At 46.6% G+C, this 25,258-nt stretch overlaps 1 protein-coding gene across 1 annotated transcript in view; it reads right to left on the bottom strand.

Moving 5' to 3' along the window:
* Nucleotides 1-11,445, bottom strand: part of PRPF8 (pre-mRNA processing factor 8) — a 33,689-nt gene extending 22,244 nt beyond the window's left edge. Inside the window, exons 1-20 of the mRNA XM_073667728.1 lie at nt 11,287-11,445; nt 8,408-8,518; nt 8,134-8,302; nt 7,856-8,020; nt 6,117-6,335; nt 5,812-6,024; nt 5,597-5,722; nt 5,406-5,511; nt 4,547-4,737; nt 4,354-4,473; nt 4,081-4,270; nt 3,026-3,145; nt 2,785-2,919; nt 2,571-2,700; nt 1,978-2,174; nt 1,644-1,850; nt 1,404-1,567; nt 1,177-1,303; nt 331-523; nt 29-216 (exon numbers count right to left, since the gene is read on the bottom strand). Of these exons, the coding sequence (XP_073523829.1) occupies nt 29-216; nt 331-523; nt 1,177-1,303; nt 1,404-1,567; nt 1,644-1,850; nt 1,978-2,174; nt 2,571-2,700; nt 2,785-2,919; nt 3,026-3,145; nt 4,081-4,270; nt 4,354-4,473; nt 4,547-4,737; nt 5,406-5,511; nt 5,597-5,722; nt 5,812-6,024; nt 6,117-6,335; nt 7,856-8,020; nt 8,134-8,302; nt 8,408-8,507 (3,060 nt within the window). The 5' untranslated portion in view covers nt 8,508-8,518; nt 11,287-11,445. The remainder of the gene's footprint in view (nt 1-28; nt 217-330; nt 524-1,176; nt 1,304-1,403; nt 1,568-1,643; nt 1,851-1,977; nt 2,175-2,570; nt 2,701-2,784; nt 2,920-3,025; nt 3,146-4,080; nt 4,271-4,353; nt 4,474-4,546; nt 4,738-5,405; nt 5,512-5,596; nt 5,723-5,811; nt 6,025-6,116; nt 6,336-7,855; nt 8,021-8,133; nt 8,303-8,407; nt 8,519-11,286) is intronic.
* Nucleotides 11,446-25,258: the final 13,813 nt, after the last annotated feature.

Raw genomic sequence — 25,258 nt, 5'->3', positions numbered from 1 at the left:
CAGAACAAGTAGGGAGATTCATACTTACTTTGTAATTGATCACCACGTTATTTTTTGCTGTCATGTAATCAGCAATGTTGTGATCCACAATGAGACGCAGGAGACGATTCAGCAGCGTCAAGTCGATCTTTTCATACATCTTCTCAAACCGAGACTCCAGCATCACATTGCATTCTCCTTCAGTGGTGTCCCACACATCCTGCAGGTTGTTGATACCTACACACAGACAAAAAACAATATTAGCATGATGTATGGGATTAAAAAGTTGTACAGTTTATAATAAATAAAAAAACTTTAGCACTCATTAACACAAACTAGCATTTTTCATACCTTGGCACCATTTGTACACAAGCAACGGAGGTGGCTCTGTGTCTGCAGGTTTGATCCAAGGAGGGAAGAGACGTCTTTTGTCAGCTTCGTACCACAGGTATTGATCCAGGTAAGCGTCGGTGATCTTTTCAAGGGGCTCCACATCATAAACTGGGACCAAGTGACTGTAAAGATCCATGAATTCGATCCCCACCTATAAAAGAACACAGAAGGGGTAAGGACAAAGCCTTTACCAGTATGAAACAGATAAAGAATAAAGGGGATATATAGTGGCGGATTGTGAGGCCACATCTGGAATATGGGATCCAGTTTTGGGCTTCATATTTTAAAAAAGATATTCAGAAGTTAGAGTCACTTCAAAGGTGGCTACTAGATTATTACAAGGGATGGAAGGTCTCTCCTATGATGGGAGGCTGGAAAAGCTGGGCTTTTTGAGCTTAGAGGGGAGATCTCATTTATATGTATAAATACATGTGTGATCAATACAAAGGACTGGCACATGACTTATTCCTTCCAAAGACCATACCAAGGACTCATTACAGGTGGAAGAAAGGCGATTCCGGCAGCTACTGTATATAGGAAAGGGTTCTTTACAGACTGTGGAATGTCCGACCACAAGAGGTAGTAATGGCAGACACTATAACAGCTTTATAAAAGAGCTAGATACTTTTCTTACAACAAATGACACTATAGGTTATTATAAATAATCTAGAGAATGTATAACTAGTGGAGATAGGTTGTTATACTATACCGTTACTATAAAAAAACAAAAAAGTGTTGATGCAATATTTAACCCTTCACGCAAGAATTCCTCTAATTATGCAATGATACAGAATTGAACTTTACCTCCTTGAAGGCTCTTTGAGTGAGCAAGTGACGCTTGATCCTGGACAAGGCTTCATGAGGATTGTCATAAGCTTGTTCAATTAAGCCCAGCTCCTCTCTCTGGGACTGATTTAGACGGGACTTCACACTAACATGAAAAAACAAAAACAAAACACAATTATAAAGCTCAACTATTACATACCTTAAAAATAAGCCGATTTATGCATTGCAGATATACAGCCATGTACCTGTACGCCTCCTTCAGTCTCTCCAGAGCAAGGATGAGAAGTTTGGTATCATGCTTGTATGAAAGCGGAGGGAATGGAATAGGAGAAAACCTCCTGCTCTCCAGCCAGTGGACTGTGGTGGTGTACACAGCTACAGCCTCTTCTGCGGTGATGTATGGTCCATCCTGCAGACCAGGGCACAGATTAGCACAGATACGACAAAAGTGATAAAACAGAAATATATTGGGGGCGGGCGGTCACCTTCAGGTAGTTGTGTTGCCTCTCTTGCTCTGCTTTAAGATAAAGTCGGGTCAATCGGCCCAGATTCTTTTTGCAAACAGTTTTGTCCACAGTGGCACCGCGGCGAATGCGCTCTCGGTTGTAATGAGCAGTATTTGTCCACCAGTCCGCTTTAGCCTTCACGTAACGCAGGATCATATTCTCAATGGGTGTAGGAAGACCTGGCACCTAGAAGAAAAAAAGACAGTAATATAAATTTCATTCAGTAATGAATGAAAAAATTAAAAATCATCAACATGGAGACAAATATATTTACAGGAATTGTAACTTTTTTTTTAAACAATCTTGCACTTACTTTCCAAGGAATGTTTGCCTTCCAGCATCTCCAGGCTTCACTCAAGTGCTGCAATATGGTCCTAGCCTTGTTCTGCTTAATGCCTTCTGGCATCATGTCCAAGATGTCATGCATGACAGCAGCTCGGAGCTCAAGGTCAAAATGAGACTCTACTCTTTGTTTTGTCACAGTTTTTGCTACCCCTTTAGAATGACGACCTGAAAAAAAGGAATCACAAAAAAAAAAATCAATTAAAAAAAAAAAAAAAGAATAAATCAAGCAGATTATTTCAAGTCATTGACCATTATCACCAAGATATATAATCCAATACTGACTGGACACTTCAGATCATCAGGTCATATACTAACTCCAGATTCTTGGACTCTTAATCATTACATGTATTGACCTGAAACCTACTGCTTTTGGTGTATGCATGACACATAAATCTGAATGATAGTTTCCATAATTGAAGTTTACAAATAACCATTTTCCTGAAATCTTGCACTTATATTTGCCTGATTAGGCCATATTTATTACCATTACATTTTTTCCCGTGACGCAAGAGCATATAATAAAAATAAAAGTCACAAATACAAGGTAGCCCAATGACTTACCCTCAAATTGTCTGGCCAGCAGATTTCCAAGCCACCTTTCCAGCAAAGGGGTGATCCCACGCATGAAGAACAACCAGACTCTCCAGCCGGCTGCCCAGAAGCCGCAACCAGGTCCTTTTCCAACAGGGCCCTAAACCGGACAAAGAAAAGGCTTTTAAGTTGTGACACAGATCAAATATTTTCAGTAGAATTGTTCTTAACATGCAGGACTCACCGTATTGAATCTGTAGTAGATGAGGTGCTTCAAGTCTTTGCACATTCGGATTTGTCTCATGAGTTTGTACTTGTATCTGTACATTCCCGTCAGCTGCCCGACATGGGCAAAGATGTACTGCAAACCGTCTGATAGCTGTTAATGGGAAGAATATATTTAGTACATTTCTATTACACACATTCATTATATGTAAGATGTTACGAGAAACCACTGCTAGCCAGAGTGCACTACCAATAATTACCTGGAAAGCGTCCACATTTCCCAACCTGTACTGCACATGGCTGTCTACAACCAGTTTGGTCAGACGCAGAACTTCTCTGCACAGGTGGAAAGCATTGCCAAACCGAGATTTCTTACGTTCCTAGATGGAAAAAAATGCAAACAATGACTAATTGCTTTAATTTAAAAAGTAAATGTACATTTCGGAATAAACTATCTTGTGTGAAAATGAGGAATAACACCATTTCTGGCTATTTTATGACTAGTATACGGCATTTTCACCAGTTTTTCCCTCTGTAGGCCTTCTCTCTTCATTTACAATCAACTTTGAGCTGGTGGGAACAGATTAAGTGTTATGATCACTCCCACACACAGCCATGAAGGATTCCGGCTATTCATTTCTTTTTTCGCACACAGAAAAGCAACAGTGGCATGGAGGACATAATACAACAGTCCTGAGCTGTCTGTATGTGAATCAAGCCCTGATGGGAATTAAAAGACTTGTCTGACAGCTCAGTACTATCTTTCTATGTCTCCCTGTGCCTGTTTCCTCACGCTGCTACCCTCACCTCTCCATGGGGTATAGTGGGCTGTGTGACAACATCAAATGAAGCTAGAAGTCCATCTTGTCTTTTGTATGAACAAAATGATTTTGAGCTGTTTTTTTTTTCAGTGTGGATGACAAATTCAGGAGGCAGAGGCGAGATGAAGAAGTGGCTCATAAGTGGGGGAATGAAGCTGTAATATATCTTATCAGATAAATCTGCATCTGTACTATTGATTTATAGAAGAAGTTTACTGAAAGCACGGATCCATTTAAAAAAAATTCTCTCTGAACCCGACTAGAATGCCCTTTCATTCAAACAATACGATATCTAAAATACAAGTTATTTTCTAGAAATATAAAAAGCAGGGACTTTCAGGAAGTTAATAAACAAGCTGTAAATAATTGGAGGCCATCAGATCTAACATTGATGGACAAACGACGTGTAATAGTAGGAATAACTTGTACACCCTTATTGTTGCACACAGGTTAGGCTTTCAGAATTCAGCAGGTGAGAAGTATGGAGACCCTACCTTTGTGGTCAGTGTTTTCACAGGTTTCAGATTGAAGTTATAGTCCAAATGAAGATAGTTAAGGTTCTTTCTGTGAATCAACAAGTTTAACATGTTGTAGCCCTGCCGGCACACCTGTAGACCCACTTCAACCCAGTCTAGCTTTGTGGACTGGAAGAACTTTGTGGCTTTGAATGAGCGGAAAAGGTATCTGAGGAAAAAAAATGGAATATTAATCAATAATGCAATTTAATTAAACAATAAAAATCTATTTACTAAAACGAGTTTGCATACCTCTTCTTCTGTGCTTTGGGTGGTCTGTGTTTGAGAGCATTGAGAACATAATACTTCAGAAGCTTTTGGTAAGACACTCTAACCTTGACTGGCTGACCGGCAGGACAATGCTCACGATACCTGAGGATCAATACATTATTAAATTACATGTATACAGCACATCCTTATTTTTCTCTAAAATTACAGCTCTTACCAATTCTTTACAAGTGGTATGTCAACAGCCCGCCGAGTTCTACCAGACCGGAGATTGAATGGACGAGGAGCCCAAAGTAATGCAATGCCATTGGCGGTGTTGTCTGTATACAAAGGTGTTTCTTTGAGGAAGGGCTCAACATATTCTGGCAACTCAAACTCTTCGTCATCATCCGGTAAGGGCTCTTGGCTCTGAGAAGACAAAGATAAGAAACTGCTCAGCCCATCTGCATTATAAGAAAGCGATAGGAAAAATACAAGCAAAAAGTTATAGTTGTCCATTTAAAGAAAACCTTTAACTGCATTTGTTTTCACTTAAACTGACATCTCCTCCAATTGCCACGGCTCCACTGATTCTGGAACAGTTTTTCTTTTTCTTCTGTGCCCCTCCGTTCTAAAGTTATGCCCGCTGGTAATAATGGTGCAAATTTTCCCTGTACACCACCGAACTTGTGGGTGTTTACTGTTTCTCCTGTTTGATGTTAGCCAATCAAAACTCAGCCACGCCCACATAGTTCTATGGTACACGCCCAGTTTATTGGAGGAAAAAGTTGCATCTATATTTCCGGGGAACGTGCATAACTTTGGAACGGAGGGGCACAGAAAAAAAAGAAAAACTGTTCCAGAATCAGTGGAGCAGCAGCAATTGGGGGAGATGCTCCGTTTATATTAAACATCCAGTGAAAAGTTCACTTTAAATAAAATAAGATCAAATTGCAAATTGAAGTGCAATATTTGAGTGTTGCTGTGCAAGCCAATAGTAAAGAAAAAAATTTTAATAAGTGAAGAAAAAAAAATGGTGACATGGTAACTGAGAAGTCCAGTTTACAGACTGATTCTACAACATTGAGGTGGCGTACCTTTACAGAGTGTCTGTGTGATATGGGATTAATGAGGGGATCGAAGTAAAAAGCTGGTAGGTCAGGATCCTCTGTTTTAATGAACACCACATTTGGAGTGTGGTACCTGTAAGATGCCAGAGAACACGGTCAGCAGCTAATTTCTTGCAAGTGGTATTTCAGCTTCATACAGGATGTGGCTGGTGTCTTACCAAGTCAAATGCACATGATGGGGCAGATTGTTGTACAGATAGGGGAATGCAATCTTGTACTCGGTGCGGATCGGTTGGCGAATAATGATTTTATTAATGTCATTGAATTCATTCCAGTCTTCATCCCTGGAGATAAATAATAAAAAAAAGGTCAATTACCTAAAAATCAGCATATTAAGTGACAAAACCTCAGTGGTAAACAAGCCTTCACTTACTGTAAGTTAATGTCCCGAACCAAAGGCTCAAATTTGGGACCACCAGGAATCGCCATATTCAACGCCTTGGATGTGAAGAAGGCTTTTAAGTCAAACAAATAAAAGTAGTTATCATCCACTAGATCCGTGAGCAGCTGATTGGCCAGCCGGTACAATGTAGACATCATTGGAAGAGTGAACTGCCAGCGCTGGTAGGTTGTACCATTTACATATCTGTAAGGAAAACCCAATAATAGATGGTTGAACACTAGGCCTCAGAGTAAAAGTGCATTGTTCTAAAAGAGGATATTTAATAATCATCTTACTTTCTGTTGTCTCTTAGTGGCTGGTGATCATAGAACCAGTCCATGACCGGCGCGTCCTCCTCATTGTCCAGCTCTAGCTGAATGGCTTCCAGGGGCTCCACATCAAGGATATTATCAGCGTAATCCAGAGGGGGCTCCTCATCATCAAAAGGAGGAAATCTCATCCTCTTAAAGTGCCGTCGATCTCGTTTTTCTCTTCTCATCATAATCCACATTGACCTGAGAGAAAACATGAAAGAAAAATGTAACAAGACTACAAAAGGTGTAAACTACTAAGTTTCAGTGCTTTCCTTCTAGCAATAAGTGGAGGTATAAGCTCATGGACGACGACTATCACCATCTCCTGACAAGTCTTTCACCTTAAAGGGGTTGTCATGTTCCAGAAGAAAAGTCAGTAGTACACACACTATCATTATTCCTCTGTATCCCCCGTGCCGGTGGGCACTTGTGACCACATGTATATTTATTTGCAGACTTGCTGTCACGTACCAACTAGACTCCTGCTCATCTCTCAATTCTCTGCTATTGTGAGAAGCCAAGTGAGACTAGTCGGCATGTGAGTGACTGGAGAATTTTCTTCTGAGACCATAAAATCCCTCTAAAAATTTTGTGAACAAGCAGCAAAAATTAGCTCATCGCCAGTCTGTTGGGGACTCTGCCTGGATCCACAAGTATCCCAACACCAAACAGGAAGAGTCCATCAATGCATAGATGATCCCATAAGACTTCACGCATTTTTGGTGATGAATTATTCAGGGGTGCAGGATGGCTATATAATTTAGCCCTGGATGTGCAATAGAGTCCCCTAAAGAATCCTAGAGGAAGAAACTCGTTGGGAGGCACGTTAGGGAGAGTATAGGGTGATGTACTTGTAGGGATAGCAGTGGACTGTTCTTTAGGGCAGGAGCTATTGGAAACCCCAGGGCCATAGCAGTCATCACAGCGATTTGTAAGAAGCTCCATATTACCTTGGGAGGACTGGAGAACCATTGGGACATACCAGAACCTTGATCCATAAAATCGGTGAGAACGCTCCTTTTATTCCATATACTCTTGTGATGTTTCATTGGTATTAATGGATGTGGTTAAGGATGGCAATACGAATTGTTAAAAACAATACGACTTGGGTGTCTATTTAGTGGGATCTTTCCTATAAAAGAGGTCTGATCACAGTCAGGGACATCATTTTGACTCATCCACAAAATGCAGGTGTACTTCTTTATTTGCATTGTCTATGTACATTATGTTACCCTTCTTTGATCAGTTACTACTATACGGTTGCATAACCCGTTGATCAGGAGTTCTACGTTTACAAGTTTCTTTGGATATTAGTGCCCTTCTAAGGGATGATCACTTTGGGGATTCATTCCTCTAATTTGAACTAATTGCAGCTTTGATTTTATTTCATTACATTTCTCAGTAATTGTTATTCCCGATCCACAAATATTCCAACACCAAACTTTGAGAGAGTCCAGCCATGCAGAGATGATCCCATAAGACTTAAGTATCAGAAGATACAGGAGCCCATGAACTGGCTTACATGTCTCGGCAGGTAATGCCTTATTGGTGGCCAACAGGTTCTTGATCACGTTTAGTAAAACAAGATCGGTTTTATGGGATCGTCTCTTAAATGTTGTGGTTAAAGTAAAACAGAAAAGGACAAATTGATGTCATTTTGCTCTGCGACACGTCCATACTGATCATTACCAAACACACTGAACCCTTGCCCACGTTCTTACCCCCACTGTGCTATGTAGACCGGCTCAATAACCCAGGGAATCTCATTGACAAAGGAAATGGCTCCTGTGATATGGTACAGTACTGGCACATCTCTGATCTGCTCCCATGGCATGGGCATATTCTCCAGCAGTTTCAGCACGGCATGAGGCATGTACTTCAAGGCTCTGGGAATAAAGACATAGTATTTCCTTGTCATCTAACTCAAGTGATGGAATTCTAGTTAATTCTTTATTTATCCACATACTCTCCGTGCATCAACCCTTCTCCGGCCGCTTACCCAAGATAGACTCTCTTATCATGCCGGAACTTTCTGTTGGTCATGTCTCCGTGGTCGCGGATGATCTTACGGACATGTTCTGGTGGCATGTCCTCCTTCTGAGCGTCCACAAAGCCAAATTTCCTTTTCTCTGCGTAACGCTTGGCCTGCAGCTGCTGCCATTTCCGGGCTAAAAAAGTAGAGAAGATAACAAGTAATTTGGGGATTTCCACACATTCTCTTTCATCCCAATAGATCCAAATGTCTGGTTCAATGTTAACCCTTTACTGCTCACCTTTCTCCTGCAACTTCTCCTCAGACATGTAATCAGGTGCTATAGGTGGGGGTCCAGGCATTGGGGGTAACCCCGGCCTATATGGAAACACCCCAGCCATGGTGTTTCAAGCTGGAAAACAAAGAAAAAAAATGACATAAGTCCAACAAATACAAAAAAGGTATATATAAAGACTGACATCCAAGTGAAAGCCAACACCTACTATGAAGGCTGAGGGTCAAACCTTTAAAAATCCCACCAACCTTGAGAACGGAGAGGTCACAGAGCTAATTTAGCATTGCGTCCCCCTCATGGTACCACCCAGATTCGCAGAGAAATTGGCTCATTCACTTTAATAGAGCAGCACTAAAGCAGATCGATGGAAATGCTCCTGCGCAAACTGTTAAAGGGACGCTAGCATCAGAAAATTCCTAATAAAAAAAGCTTTTAAACAGGAAACCTAAACACCACTCTACACCTGCAGGAGTGGCATTATGAGCAATAAGTGGTTTCTCCCAGGACATAGACACCCACTGATCAGCAGCACTTTGTTTTTCAAATGATTACACTGGTAAAACTTTGTATCAGTGCTACACATTTATAATATACATGGTGATAAAGATCTTGGCATTGGAGAATTGTACTTGGTGTAACGGAACAAGAGTAATCACTTAGGCTAAGTGCCCACTATGCAGAAATGTTGCAGAGCGTTTCTGCATCTCATTGGCAGAAAAAACGCATGTGGATTTTACATGCACTTTCTCTGTCAGGTAGAAGCGTTTGTGAAGCGTTTTGAACATGCGATTTCACATGCAGGTTGACAAGCGCTTTTCCAAGCGATTTTAGCATCACTTGGAAAGTGCTTGACAACTTGGTCACACTATATAAATCCACGCAACCAGCATAGATTTATGTTGTGTGACCAAGTTACGATGCTACAAATTCAGCATCAGTAGTAAAAGAAAAAAAAGAATAAAAATGGTGAAAAAAAAAAAACAATATGCTCACCTTTAGTCATGTGACAGGTCACGTGACTGCCGACGTCAGTCAGTCATTCTTTTTTTTTTTTAACTACAGGTACTATGGTACCCGGGTCTAGAGGAAAGTCTCCTCTTCTCCAGACCCGGGTACCATGTGCGCATTGAATCGCATAATATCCGCATGTGTACGTGTAGTCATGCGGATGTTATGTGGTCCATTGCAAATCAATGGCGGAGATTTCACCGCGATTCCGCAAAATTAATGGTCGTACTGCGGATTTTTCCGCAATGATAATCCGCAGTGGAAATTTCCGCAGCATGTGCACAGCACATGCTTATTATCATTGGGAAACATAGCAGACAACTTAACATGCATTTTTGTGGTGGAAATGCAGCCGCATAATATCCGCATCGTTGGCACGCTGCCTTACACTAAGGCTGTGTGCACATGTTGCGCTTTTTCAGTGCGGATTTGTCACACAACCTGAAGGATCGGCTTTGCTCGGTGTTGGTGGCTGCAACTGCTCAATTGCGGAGTTGCCGTTTACTATACATCCACCTCCTATTAATGTGAATATGCAGTACCAGCAGCCACTATTAGAAGACGGAGCAGCTCCACAATAGAGCAATACCGGCCAGCGCCCCCTGCTGACACGAGATCAGCTGATCGGTGGGGGGGACAGGTGTTGGACCCTGGCCGATCAGACATTGATGACCTATTCAGAGGATAGGTCAATGATAAAGTAGTGGACAACCTCTTTAATGTGTGCACATGCCCTTAGAGGCTGGAAACCTGAATGAACCCAAAACTGCTGACATCTGCTAGTTGTATGCAGTCTAGGCAACCGGTCATCTCAATAGACAAGACTCCGGATTGATACACTGTAGCAAACTATCCAGGACAGGGCAGGTGATTGAGCCTCTGATTACTTTTGGTTATTTTATAAGTGAAAACAAATACTACTTTTTTTTCCCTTTTCAATTTTGAAGAGGATCTGGCACAGGAGCCGGCGTGGCCAGATTTAGCTCTTATTTTATTCCCACTTCTCCCCTGGTTATTCAGTTTAGATTTGTTTTTTGAAAATAAGCCATACGGTCCCAGAGCCGTGGGCCTTATTTGGGGCTAATGTTTATGTTCTTTATTAAGGAGACGTGGTTTGCAGATTCTCTGGGGTCATGTCTTCGAGTGTTATTACCCTGTAAACACTACACACTTAAAAAAGACCAAAACAAACAAAACACAACCAGACTAGGGAGCAGCGGCCACTTATACTGGACACGTAATTGGTGACGGCTCCTCCATAAAGGGGCCGCAGCCTTTCCATTGCAGTCCTGGGTGGGGGTCCCAGCGGGCAGACTGCTCCTGACATTTATACTATCCCATGGGCCATTAATGCTCATCGCTGTTACCCCGTCTCCTAGAGGCATTTTACACGGCACCGATCCTTAGGGGCGGCAGCGCTCGCCATGCCCTCCATTCCTTCACCCTCCTGTCTCCTCTGCCCCATCCATTACAATGAAGCAGTACTGCAGTCTACAGTGCAGAAGATCACCGCGCAGGGAAGAGGCCGAGACGGGCTGCAGTCCCGGGGAAAGACAGGCACCCGGTTATTGCGCCTCCCAAACAGATCAGGAACGCCGCTCTGCCCGATCCTGCGCGCCAGACGGACACCGGCACCCGGCTATAGGAGCACAGCAGATTACCGGGCAGAGCGCGCTATAACACGAGGCAGGGAGGGATCGGGGAGGAGAACACCGCGGTCCTACTGATCCAGGGCACAGGTCTGCAGCGGATCAGGTCCAGGCGCTTCTCCCGCACCTTAGGCCTGAAGCCTTTGCCCACACACGTCCAGGATCCAACATGGCCGCAAGGGACACATCACAACAGCGCTACCCTGCAGCGCTCTCTACCGCACGCACCTGCTCGCCTGCCTCCTCGCCTCCGTCCTTATCAGTCAGATCCGCCACCCGAACAACTACGATGGCGGATGAACGCAGCGCACACGATTCGGACGGTGACCCGGATGTAGAACGATTCACACAAGCGTCGGCACGCAGAGCTCTGCACCAATAGGATGACGGCGCGCCCGCGTACCCAGAAGTGATAACATCGGAAGGAGGCGGCGTGGTGTGTGATAGCATGGTAGGCTGTGCCAGGCTGTGTGTTTGTCTGGCGTTCACAGTCGGGGACCTTGCCCTGTTCCTCAGTATCCGGGCTGTGATCGCTCGGCTATTAACCCTTTCACAGGCAGATCATGTTCCTTTTAGTTCTTCGAAGAGACACGTCTGTTATTTTTCCCACAGCTATATGAGGCATGTTTTATTATGTGGGACAAGTTGTTTTTAATGACATCATTCACTTTACTTTATAATGTGCTGAAAAACGGAAAAAAATCCAAAAGAGGGAAAATGAAGAAAATAATCTATTTTGCGATAGTGTTTTGTGTTTCCTTTCTACGGAGATGATTGTGAGGTAAAAATGACCAGTTCTCCTGATTGTCGTGGAAACCTTCAAAAGGAACCTGAAGACCCACCTCTTCCGACAAGCCTACATCCTGCAGTAACCCTTGCTCCACCATACCGCTGCACGACCAGCTCTACCCTCACCTACTGTATCCTCACTCATCCCTTGTAGACTGTGAGCCCTCACGGGCAGGGTCCTCGCTCCTCCTGTACCAGTCTGTTACTTGTATTGTTCATGATCATTGTACTTGTTGTTTATTATGTATACCCCTCTTCATATGTAAAGCGGCATGGAATGGATGGCGCTATAATAATAATAGGTCTCCAGGCCAGGACGATGCCAAACTTATATAGTTGTCACGTAAAAAAATTGAACTTTGTAAAAAAAAATCCACTTTGGTTTGTGTCACCGTTTTCAGAGCCCTGTAATTTGCTTTCCGCTGACTGAACGGAGACTTGTTTTACTTCATTGTGCGTCCTGGGCCGTCGTCTCACCTCTGCCGGTCTGCGGCCCCTACGTCGTACTTATCGCTTTGTATTGTCATTTGCTGAGGTGAAACGACCAAAAAAAAACCCCGAAGTCCTGGCATTTCAGTGACCCTTTTTGTGTGTTCACCTCAATTTTTTTTTATAGTTTGAACATTTGGGCTTGGATGACGTCGGAGATACCAAATACTCCTCTTCTTGTTTCCTTATTTTGGATGAGGAAAATGAGGATGATTCAAATTTTCTTTTTTTTTTGTTTTTTTAAATCCTATTTGATTTTATTTTTCACTTTCATTTTTAATAGTTCCCTGAGAAGACTTGAACCTGCCATAACAAATACTGCAGTATGTCGGTAGCTCAGGCAGTCAAAAGGGCCCCAACCGCCATGGAAACCCATGGGGAGAGGGAGACTCGAAAGGCATTCTGTCTGTGAAAAAAATCAGTCATCTGCATTGCCCAATAGAATACCATTAGTCCCAGTGCAATCCAATAAAAAGTCAGATAGCACTCATCCAATTTATACACTTGTATGCACGAGCCCTAATACTGAACACAGTCATTCCTTAGGGCCTACCTACTATATTCTCCAACAATAAATGTCTCCAGGTAGAAAAGCAGTTGGAGTTTATATTCAGTGACTGAATTGTCTCGAACATGTGTTACTGACACAGGGGCAGGTCATGAATAAAGACAGTGTTCTGCTGCACATTGTAAGCGACGTCCTGCATATGACGCGCCCCCTGGGCCTGTGCTGTTCAGGGGGATACCCGGAGCTGGATCGCTGGGGGTTGTAGTTCTCCGTGGCGGTGACCCGGTCCGTGCCCAGGGCGGTCAAACCAGTGGCAGTCTTAAGTGATAACAATGTCCGACTATGCCACCCGTGGATTGCGGTCAGTGGGGACCGCCACTGCGCTGCCGACCGCTGAGGCTGATGTTGTTTGCGCAGCCGAGTATGGGAGAAGTATTGCCTCAGGGCAGCTAGTGTGGATGATGGGAGTGATGGTGTGAGCGTCCCAGTAGTAATGGTGCTGGTGTGGCGATGAAACTCAGAGACGTGTGGTGCAGTTCTGGGTCTTTACTGATGGTATAAAGCAGACCCTCCCGGGAGTACTGGTTAGCAGTAGGGGCTTGGTCAGTCTGTGAGCAAGCAGGATCTCCCCTGGCCAGGTGGAGTTGTAGGCCTCCCCGACTATCTACACTCTTTCCTGGCTACCTTGCTCTATGCGGGTAGAAGTAGCCCACGTCCCTGAGTATACCGTGCGGTGCTCACCCGTATGGCCGGTGACTTGGGGCCTTCCGTTAGCCTCCGCTTCACGATGGCGGTGCTGGTCCCTTGCTTGTGACCATGCCTCCGGGCTCCTAAGGCCAGAGGACATGGAATCCCCTGCCGGTTGGATTCTGCTGCTGGACCTGGATGTCCCCACAGCCTCGGACTCCGTGTCCGGGTTTAGTGTCTTCAGCCAAGGCGAGCTTTCTAGCTTCCAGCCTCTGGCACTCGCTCCTGATCCTACAGAGCTCCTGTTGTAACTCTCCCTGTGTCTGGAACTTCACTCCAGGCTCTGACTGCTCTGCTTGTTCTGCAGGCTCTGTCTGCCTTAATCCCGCCCCAGACCCAGTTTATAAGGGCAGATTCCTCCCCTCCGAGGTCTGGGTGGGCCGTGTTGCATGCTTAGGGCTCCTGACCAGAGAAACCTCCCACTTGCTCTCAGACATAATATTTCTATTACTGTGGTAACCAGACCCCTGGGGTGCCACATTCCCCCCTAGTAAATTTTAGTACTCCGGGACTAAACACATTTTTTTTTTTAAAGAAACATAAATGCAGGGTATAACAATAATACAATAACATATTTACAAGAAGCTTTAGTTCTTTAAAGGTCACGGCGTGTCCGCAACCGGGTGTCCATATCACCCAAGGTGAAGCTTTAAGCGTGGTAGGGGACCTGTCCAAAGCAAACCCCTTGCGTTGGCCCTGGGCGTGGCTGCAAGGCTGAAGCTAGCTACTTTGGGCCGCAAGGAGGCCACGCCAGACAGGTTTTCTTTTCCGCGGCCGTCTTCGCAAGAGGCACCAAGGTGCCACTATCTACAAGACTGTTCCGATTATCCAGTGTCCATAACCTGTTAGTCCAAAGAAATCTGCAGGGTAACTGAGAAGCATAATTAATAACAGGCAACAAACATAAACCATAAACATTTTCAAGAAACAGGTAAATTTACAGTGCATTAGTTTAGATTTTCCAGCGAGCGGGCATCTGACCTCTAGTGACTCTAGTGGACCTACGGAGCTCACTAACTGGTCCTGCACTACAGGGTGTAGGAGGTGTTATGGGTAAGCTGGGCAGCTGTCTGCGCACTCTTTGGCTCACTAGGGGCACGGCCGGCTCACTACTAGCAGAGGGTTAATTCTCCTGTGCTGCTGGTGTGGATTCTTCTGCCTCCTGGGCCGGCTGCTCTTCCAGCTCTACCTGGTCTTCTGTAGGCACTTGAGGGGCTGGCTGGAGAAAGGTGAGGACGGGCACCACGATAGCGTTGTTTACTTGTGTCAAGGACCGGGGAAAGTCTCCGAGTACGGTGGTGATCATTTCCTCCTTTTCTTCTACGGGTTGAGGGTCTTCCTGATCTTCATCCATGCTTTCCAACTTCTCGGGGCACTTTTTCAGATGGTCTCTGGAGACAGTGGCTGTGGTCTCTCCTCCATCCTTACTGATGACGTACACCTTTGGATTATTGTGGCTTGAGGGCAGTACGGTGTACGGGTCCTTTTCCCACTGGTCGTCCAACTTATGGAGCCGCCTTTTTCTTTTCAAGACCTGCTCTCCAGGTACCAGGGGAACAGCGGGACCATGTTGGTTATAAGTCCTCTCCTGCCTTTCTTTTGATTGGCAGAGACTTCGCTCGACGCTCTCCTGTACTTTCCGGTACTGCTGCTGCCGTTCTGTATCCCAGTCTGCCTCTGGCGAGGTGTCCTCGGGTATCAAGACTCCCATATCCAGGTCAACAGGCAGCTTACCAGGTCTTGCTCGCATTAGGTAAGCCGGGGTATAGTTGGTGGAACCTACCGGGATGTGGTTATACAGGTCCACCAGATCGGGCAGTTTCTCAGGCCACAGACTGCGTTCTTCCAGGGGCAATGTTTTTAGCAGATCTATCACCACCTGGTTCATCTTCTCGCAGAGTCCATTGGTTTGGGGGTGATAGGGAGTTGTTCTTATCTTCTTGCAGCCATACAGGTTGCAGAACTCCTGGAAGACCTCCGCTTCGAAGGCTGGTCCTTGGTCCGTCAGCACTTGGTCCGGGTACCCGTGTGGGCGGCAGAAGTGCAGCTGGAAGGCTCTGGCTGCTGTCTGAGCCATTAAGTCTTTGACAGGGACCACCACCAGGAACCGGGAATAGTGATCCACGATGGTTAGGGCGTAGACATACCCGCTTCTGCTTGGAGCCAGTTTAACATGGTCCAGAGCGACCAGTTCCAGCGGCTGCCTGGTGATGATGGGCTGCAGGGGAGTCCTCTGGCTGGCACGGTCCCTTCTTCTTAGATTGCACGGGCCACAGTCTCTACACCACCTCTCAATGGCTCCTCTCATGCCTATCCAGTAGAACCGTTCACGCAGCAGGAACTCCAGCTTCTTCCATCCGAAGTGCCCTGCCCCGTTGTGGTAGGCTTCCAGCACCATAGCTGCGTCCCGTCTCGGTACCACAACCTGCCAGATCAGTTCATGTGTCCGGGAATTGACCATTCTGCGGCACAACTTCTCCTTGTAGAGAAACAGTCTGCTCTTTTCCGTCCACAGTTGCTTGGTCTCTTCCGGAGCCTCTGGGTCCAGGCGGGCGTCAGCCTGGGTCAGCATCTCCTTCACCAGACAGACTGTGGGGTCACTGTCTTGCGTCTTCGCCCAGTTGTAGTGGGGTAAGGGGTTGAACGTAGTGGATCGCTGGCCCCTCACACGGTGGGAATACTGGGTAATCCCATGACGGTGAAACGCAGGGAGTTCGATCTCTTCCAATTCTTCTGGATCCTCCCCTTTGTCCGGTAGGTTTGGCATCCTGGACAGGGCGTCCACGTTGGTATTGGAGCGTCCTGCCCGGTATTTGATCGTGAACTCAAAATTGGACAGGCGGGCCATCCATCTCTGCTCCAGGGCACCCAGTCTTGCAGTGTCCAGGTGTGTCAACGGGTTGTTGTCCGTGTACACGGTGAACCTGGAAGAGGCAAGGTAATGCTTAAAACGTTCGGTTACTGCCCACACCACTGCCAGGAACTCTAGCTTGAACGAGCTGTAATTCTCAGGGTTTCTTTCCGTGGGTCGCAGTTTTCGGCTGGCGTAAGCAATTACCCGTTCTCTCCCCTGCTGGATCTGGGACAGTACGGCTCCTAGCCCGATGTTGCTTGCGTCCGTGTGGAGGATAAAGGGCTGGCTGTAATCAGGGTACGCCAGGATTTCATCCCCCGTGAGGGCCATCTTCAGCTGGCGGAAGGACTCCTCTTCCAGCTTTTCCCATTTGAAGGGTGGCTTCTGGTTTTTGGCCTTCCTGGACTGGCCTATCAGGAGGTCCTGCATAGGAGCTGCCTTCTTGGTAAAACCGGGAATGAATCTTCGGTAGTAGCCTACCACCCCGAGGAACTGCCGCACTTCCTTTATGCTGGATGGTCTTGGCCAGTCCTTAATCACGGTGATCTTGTCAGGGTCAGGGGCCACTCCGTCAGCACTCACCACGTGTCCCAGGTACTGCACCTTTGGCTTCAGTAGATGACATTTTGAGGGTTTTACCTTGAGGCCATAGTTTGCCAGGGCTTCAAACACTTCTGCCAGGTGTTCCAGATGGTCCTCATAGGTCTTGGAATAGACGATGACGTCGTCCAGGTATAATAGGACCGTCTCGAAGTTCCGGTGTCCCAGACAGCATTCCATCAACCGTTGGAAGGTTCCTGGTGCGTTGCAGAGCCCGAACAGCATACAGTTAAATTCGCTGAGTCCCATCGGGGTGGTGAATGCGGTCTTCTCCCGGTCCGCCTCTGCTACAGGAACCTGCCAGTACCCACTAGTGAGATCCAAAGTAGAGAAGAAGTTAGCAGATTTTAATGCAGCTAAGGACTCTTCTATCCTTGGTAACGGGTACGCATCTTTGTGTGTGATATGGTTGACCTTCCTGTAGTCTACACACATTCTCATGGTGTCTTTCTTTTTCACTAAGACTAGTGGAGCTGCCCAGGGGCTACAGCTGTCCCTAATTACCCCAGCCTCCTTCATGTCTTTTAGCATCCCCTTGGCGTGTTGATAGTGTGCAGGGGGTACGGGTCGGTATCTCTCCTTTATGGGAGGATGGTCTCCCGTGGGGATGTGATGTTCTACCCCCTTTACTCGCCCGAAGTCTAGCGGGTGTTTACTAAACACTCTCTCGTACTCTTGAACCACCCGGTAGACTCCCTGTTTTTGGTGTGAGGGAGTGGAGTCAGTACCCAAATGCAGTTGCTGACACCAGTCCTCCAGTGGTTTCTTAGAGCCGTTACCTTCCTCTGGTTGAGATGGAGGCAAGGGTTCCACGGCCTGTACAGAGTTCTGGTTGATGGTGAACAATTTGGCTAGCGTGGCATACCGGGGCAGGTATACTTCTCTCTCCCCGATATTGATGATGCGGACGGGCACCCTCCCATGGCGTACATCGACCACCCCCCGTGCTGTCAAAATGGTGGGCCTACTGTCTGAGTAGACGGGTTCTACCATTGCTTGGTAGTCTCTACCTCTTAGACCAATAGCTGCCCGGCACCAAATAATCATCTCACTTTTTGGGGGCATGGCAATAGGGAACGGGTCACACATTCTCACGCTACCTATCTCACCACCAGATAGTTCCACCTGTTGCCGTTTCATCAGTGTCCGGATCTCTATTTGGAGCACACGCTGCTGGCTGGAAAAGGCGTTCTTGGCAACCTGCTGCAAAATAAGAATCACCTCTGCAAGACAGTTTTCGATTACGTTAGTACCTAGGGTTATTTTTGGGCGACTCTAGCGACGGTCAATGTCCACAATGATCAGTCCTTGTGCCGGCAGTTCAACTTTACCGACCTTGATGGTCACCTCTTTAAATCCTATCTGGGGCACGGGCTGACCATTGCTGGCTATAATGCTCAGGTCGTCATCTGGGTAGCGGGTTATGTCCGAGTCATTCCAGTACCGCTTGAAGAGCACGTACGGGATGGTGGTGACCTGTGACCCGGTGTCTAGTAGGGCACTCATAGGAATGCCGTCCAGTACCACAGGCAAGACCGGACGTCCCCCTACGTATTTGTCACGCCAGTTCGATGGGCCTGATGATCTTATGCCTGGGGGTTGGCCCTCTACCCCAGGTTGTGCCCGTTTAAATGACAGTACCTTGCGATATGTCCGGGTTGATTGCATCGGCGGCAGATGGGTCGTCCGTCCTCGTTGTATCTGTCGCTGGGTCTTCCTCTGGCCGGTGGGGTCCTCCTCAGTCGGCGCCACGGGACGTCCTCCGGTCCGGATGCCAGCTGGATCTTTCCTGGAGAAGAGACCTGTAAAGACTGCACAGTTCTGGTTAGCGCGGCAACGCTCTTAGTTAGCTCATGGACCTGGTGGTGCAGGTCTGTTGCCGGGTCATTGTTCAAAGCCTGCGCATCAGCTCCCACAGGCCCTGCAGACAAGGGCGCCGCGTCCTGGTGATAAGTGATAGCAGGGTGCCTGTGGGTCACAGCGCCACCTGGTGCCGGTTCTCGGAGCACCCGGATGGCTCTGTCCTTGAACTGTGCAAAGTGCAGGTCAGGGTCCTGTAAGGCCATTGCCTGCAACTGGGTTCGGTGGGCATTGCACAGTAGACCCTCAATAAATTGTTCGGTCAACAGCTTGTCTTCATTTCCCACGCTGTCAGGGTCTGCCTGCTTAATGGCTCTCAGGGCCTCTTGTAAGTTTAGAGCATAGTCCCTTATACTTTCATGTGCCCGTTGTTTGCACCCGTAAAATCTTAGTTTTATCTCGGCTGAGGTTCGGGTATCAAATGTGTCTTTCAGCCGGGCTAGTATCTCTCTGACAGTCCTCTTCTTCCCAGGTGACCAGGACTTTACTTCCCTTTGGGCTGCCCCGATTAGCTGGGCCACCGGGATGCTCACTTTTTGCTCTTCCGTGAGGGGGTATACCTGGAAGAGGCTATCAAGTCTTTCCCTAAAGTCACTCAGGGTATGTGACTCCCTGAGTACTGGGGTAGCCAGGTTGCCCCCGGGATATAGGACATGGTGAATGGCATGACCGCAGCAGCGGTTGCGCTGGCGGTGGCTGTGGCAGTGGAGCTCCCCTCGGTGTCCGACATCCTTCTTCCACCCTAGTGGACCGTGGCCTACCTTGCGATGCTCTTCTTCCGTAGGCCGCGGCTCCGCAGTCGATCGTCGGGGTTGAGGACCTGGCGTCGCGCTCCGATGACGTCAGCGTCGCTCTTCCTCCCTTCCAGGACCTTACGCAGTGTCGGAGCGTGGGGCGGAGCTTCGGATCTCGCGCGCTTTCGGCGTCCACGCCCCTCTTCTTCCCGCGCGGCGTCCCGAAGATGGCGTCCGATGGCGGGAAGCGGCTGCAGATGGCGGGAAGATGGCAGAAGACGGCGGGAAACGGTCCAAGATGGCGTCTGATGGCGGGAAGCGGCTGCGGATGGCGGGAAACGACTCCGGACGGCGGGAAACTTCACCACAGGTAAGTTCAAAAGTCTTTTTCAGGCACGCAGTACCCGGTGGTTGCAGGCACGAAATCCTGCCGACTACGCCAAAGTTGACGCGCCCCCTGGGCCTGTGCTGTGCAGGGGGATACACGGAGCCGGATCGATGGGGGTTGTAGTTCTCCGTGGCGGTGACCCGGTCCGTGCCCAGGGCGGTCAAACCAGTGGCAGTCTTAAGTGATAACAATGTCCGACTACGCCACCCGTGGATTGCGGTCAGTGGGGACCGCCGCTGCGCTGCCGACCGCTGAGGCTGATGTTGTTTGCGCAGCCGAGTATGGGATAACGCCCCACGGGAGAAGTATTGACTCAGGGCAGCTTGTGTGGATGATGGGAGTGATGATGTGAGTTTCCCAGTAGTAATGGTGCTGGTGCGGCGATGAAACACAGAGACGTGTGGTGCAGTTCTGGGTCTTTACTGATGGTATAAAGCAGACCCTCCCGGGAGTACTGGTTATCAGTAGGGGCCTGGTCAGTCTGTGAGCAAGCAGGATCTCCCCTGGCCAGGTGGAGTTGTAGGCCTCCCCGACTATCTGCACTCTTTCCTGGCTACCTTGCTCTATGCGGGTAGAAGTAGCCCACGTCCCTGAGTATACCGTGTGGTACTCACCCGTATGGCCGGTGACTTGGGGCCTTCCGTTAGCCTCCGCTTCACGATGGCGGTGCTGGTCCCTTGCTTGTGACCGTGCCTCCGGGCTTCTAAGGCCAGAGGACATGGAATCCCCTGCCGGTTGGATTCTGCTGCTGGACCTGGATGTTCCCACAGCCTCGGACTCCGTGTCCGGGTTTAGTGTCTTCAGCCAAGGCGAGCTTTCTAGCTTCCAGCCTCTGGCACTCGCTCCTGCTCCTACAGAGCTCCTGTTGTAACTCTCCCTGTGTCTGTAACTTCACTCCAGGCTCTGACTGCTCTGCTTGTTCTGCAGGCTCTGTCTGCCTTAATCCCGCCCCAGACCCAGTTTATAAGGGCAGATTCCTCCCCTCCCAGGTCTGGGTGGGCCGTGTTGCATGCTTAGGGCTCCTGACCAGAGAAACCTCCCACTTGCTCTCAGACATAATATTTCTATTACTGTGGTAACCAGACCCCTGGGGTGCCACACATACATTTTTATTATAAAATAATTGAGGGACTCTTAAGAAGGTTCATGATGCCTCAACCATGGGCAGCAGGAAATACAAATGCTGTGATGCTTCAGAGAAAACATAGGCCCCAAATTATACAATTTTTTGCCAGACTTCTGGATTAGAAATGTTTGAAATGTCTCAAAATATTGCGACTCTAGACTGTTTTACTCCAGTCTTGGCCAGTTACACCAGAACTTCATAGGAAGAGACATGGCTGAGTGTATCCAACAAATTCATAATTTACACCATGTGGTGGCGTAAATTATGCCAGAAATTTACTCCAGTCTTTGACTAGATTACACAAGTGGAACAGCACAGCTCCATCAACTGTACAGTAGCCGAAGTGGGACACTGCAGATCTACCCCTATTCATTTGAATAGCGGTGGATGTAGTGGACGGAGCAGTGGTGTTCCTCTCCTCAGCTGATCACATCTGACCGGCACTGAGAACAGCTGATAGGTGGGGTTGAGGGGCAGGTGTTTCATTCACACCGATCTGATATTGATGACCGATCTGAAGTACTGGACAACCCGTTTAAATGCCTTGATTGGTGGTGTCAGGTGTTTTCTGTGTTACTACAGTAACCTGGCGTGGACTAGAGAGAGCCAGTCATATGGAAGGAAACAAACCCCGGGTGAGTAACCCGAGGTGAGTGTGAGTGTTACAAACTGTGCAGACGAGTCGCTGCTGGAATTTATAATGGTTTGGGCCAGATGGAAAAGTGAACTCCGATCAGTAAGGACGACATCTGTGAGTCACTGTACATAACGTTAGTGCAATCACTTGTGCTGAACTGGTACTTAGCACTGTGCGGTCACTGTATGGTGGTAATGTAAGCCTTGGTCTTTGTAAAGTCATTTTTATTCAGTAAGCATTGCGATCTGCTGAAGTGCCCATTGTAATTAGGGTGTGCCTCTGTAGTTGGTAATATGGGTTAGGGCTTCGATCAGATGTGTTTTGTGCCCCCTGTGAGGAACTTTTTCCTTGACTTCTGACTTTTCAGTCTATCATCTCTGCAGTGACTCATAAAGGCGCTAATCTTAAAGTATGGCAGAATAAAGCCATGGGGGCATTTAAAAAGCTGAATAAAAATATGCTTCTGCCTCAGTTCTTCAGCTGTAAATATGTCCAGGCAGTTAATGCCATAACTTTGAGAGTCAGAATGCTTCTCTCAATAAAAAAAGTATCTTGGAAAATTGGCTGGCAGAAGTTTGCTCTCAGCATATACTACCATAGAGAACATTGCAGTCTATATAAATTATTTTCTAGCTTTCCATGTAAATTGTTTTTTTTTTTTTTTATCACAAATTTTCTGACATGTTTTGGAAGGGTGATGAGATTCTTCAGGTTAAGCAGTTTGATGACCATACACTAGAGTGGAATAGTGACACCTTGTGGCAAATATTTTATTACAGCCTTGTTCAAAACGATGCATTTCATAAGTGTGCTGCTACATTGCCTCAATTAGAGCTGCAGCATTTCTGCTGCCCACCCAGTCCATTTACAATAATTTATATACCTGAATTTCATGTACTGTCCTGTATATAAGATGTAACTCCATGTTGCCTCACAATAAGGCTGTGTGCCCATGATGCGTTTTTTAAGCGTTTCCTCAGCGGCAAAAACGCTGCAGAAACGCTTAAAAAACGCATGGTAGAAGGCCTGCCTTGTTCCCCAATGATAATCCGCATGTGCTTGCACATGATGCGGAAATTTCCGCTGCGGATTATCATTGCGGAAAAAAACGCAGCACTACCAATTATTTTGCGGAAGTGCTGCGTTTTCGCCGCCATTGACTTGCATTGGAACGCATGGATTACGCATCACTCTATATGTAGATGCGCATTCCACGCGTTCTAATGTGCGGATGGTACCCAGGTGTAGAGAAGAGGAGACTCTCCTCCGGACCCGGGTATCATAGAAAACTGTAAAAAAATAAATAAATAAATAATAAATATATACTTACCTTCTGGCGGCCCGCGGTGCGCTCCTCCTCGCATGCCGGCCGTTCGCGATGGACTGAAGGACCTGCGCTGACGTCATAGTCATGTGACGGGTCACGCGACGCTGACGTCAGCAGGTCCTTCAGTGTACCGCTGCCAACAAAGGAGAACGGAGGGAAGCAAGACACCGGGGGCCATCAGAGGGCAAGTATAGATTTATTTTTTTACATTCTCTCGGGTCACAGTATATAAATCCATGCTGTTTGCATGGATTTATATAGTGTGACCAAGTTGACAAGCACTTTCCAAGTGATGCTAAAATCGCTTGGAAAGCGCTTGTCAACCCGCATGCGGAAATGCAAGTGAAGAACGCTTCACATCCGCATGTCCCTGGCAGGAAAAACGCATGTACAATCCGCATATACAATCCGCATGTACAATCCGCATGTACAATCCGCATGTACAATCCGTATGCTTTTTTTTCTGCCAGGGAGATGCAGAAAAGCTCAGGAAAAAATCCTGAGCATTCATCGTGGGCACATAGCCCCATACCTGAAAATCATAGAGGAAACACACACAAAGATCAATTATTTAAACTCATGTACCTGCATTTCTATTGATCTAGTTTTGATTATAACCAAGACTGAGGAAAAGTATTTCCAGAGGGTCTACACTGCCCTAGTCTAAGTATGACTGATGCATCCATTTACCCCTGCATGTAGGTGTAGGTTTTGGCAAACCAAACCCTAAAACTTTGTTTTATATTTGTGACAAAGTCACTGGCAAGGTACTAGAGGGGAGATATGTAGCACTGATTATTTTTTTGATTATTTAAACATTGATACACCTATAACCTCCATCCTCCATTCCCAGCCCAAAGTGCATAAACCAGATTTTCCACCTAAAATGACGCCAATTGTATCAGGCATTGGGTCAATAAATGATAGACTAGGAGCATGGGTGGACTACATGCTCCAGACACTTGTCAAAGAGATTCCAGGGTATATCAAAGATATCAAGGCTACAAACTTTTGCCAAATTTGTATGGAGTGATGATTTTTCATGGATTACAGTGGATGTGGTGGCACTGTACCCATCAATTTCCTTTGAGGTGGGCATAATAGCTCTGAATTTTTTTCTCTTGAAATACAGTCCTATGAACTGCATGTAATTGAATTTATTATAGAATCTGTTAAATTTCTTCTCAATAGAAATTATTTTACATTCAATGACAGATTCTATATCCAGAAACAAGGTTTGAGCATGGGAGGTAAATTTTCTCCTTTCCTTGCAAATATTACCATGGCTTACTGGGAAGAAACTGTATTATTTTCTCCCACTAATCCTTTTTTGAAAAACATAATGTGGTTCGGGAGATATAGTGATGAGCTCCTGCTGGTGTGGACAGCTAACTCAGATTAGACACATGCATTTTTCACATTCTTGAATAATAATACATTCAATTTCAAATGTACTTATTGTTACAATGAAAATCAAATTAATTTCTTGGATGTCACCCTACGCACCAGCAGGGGGACAACAAAAGTCAATACATTGCCATATAAAAAGGAGACTGATACCAACACTATGCTAAGACCGAATTCATGCCATCCTAAACATGTCACTCATAATATACCAGTTGGAGAACTTATAAGGCTATGTGCCCACTTTGCGGAAATGAAGCAGAAAATTTCTGCTTCATTTCCGCATGTCCTCTCCCGGAAAAACGCATGCGGAATTCCGCACGCGTTTATCGCGCGTTTTTCACGCATTTTCGACATGCGGAATTGCCTTGTGTTTTTTCATGCATTGAATAAGGCAATTCCGCATGCGGAAACGCAAAATTAATGAACATGCTGCGGATTTTTGAGCGCAGCATAAACGCTGCGGAAAAATCCGCAGCATGAGCATAGAACTTGCGGATTCTCATTGGGGACCATGGGGTGCGGATTAACAAGCGTTTTACAAGCGTTTATGCTGCGGAAAATCCGCATCAAAAACGCTTGTAATCCGCAACGTGGGCACGCAGCCTAAGAGTTAAAAGAAACTGTTCAGATGAAAATAGAACTAGACAAAAAATGTGCTGAATTACAGAGTAGAGGATATACACAAAACACCCTCAAGCAAGCTAGAGACAAAGTAGCAAAACTGAGCAGAAAAG

The sequence above is a fragment of the Phyllobates terribilis genome, unplaced genomic scaffold, assembly GCF_046119375.1.
Source record: "Phyllobates terribilis strain yellow unplaced genomic scaffold, ASM4611937v1 Scaffold_2__4_contigs__length_985480577, whole genome shotgun sequence".
Classification (NCBI taxonomy): Eukaryota; Metazoa; Chordata; class Amphibia; order Anura; family Dendrobatidae; genus Phyllobates; species Phyllobates terribilis.
Note: the sequence above shows the minus strand (reverse complement) of the source record. Positions and strands in the feature narration are given on the sequence as shown.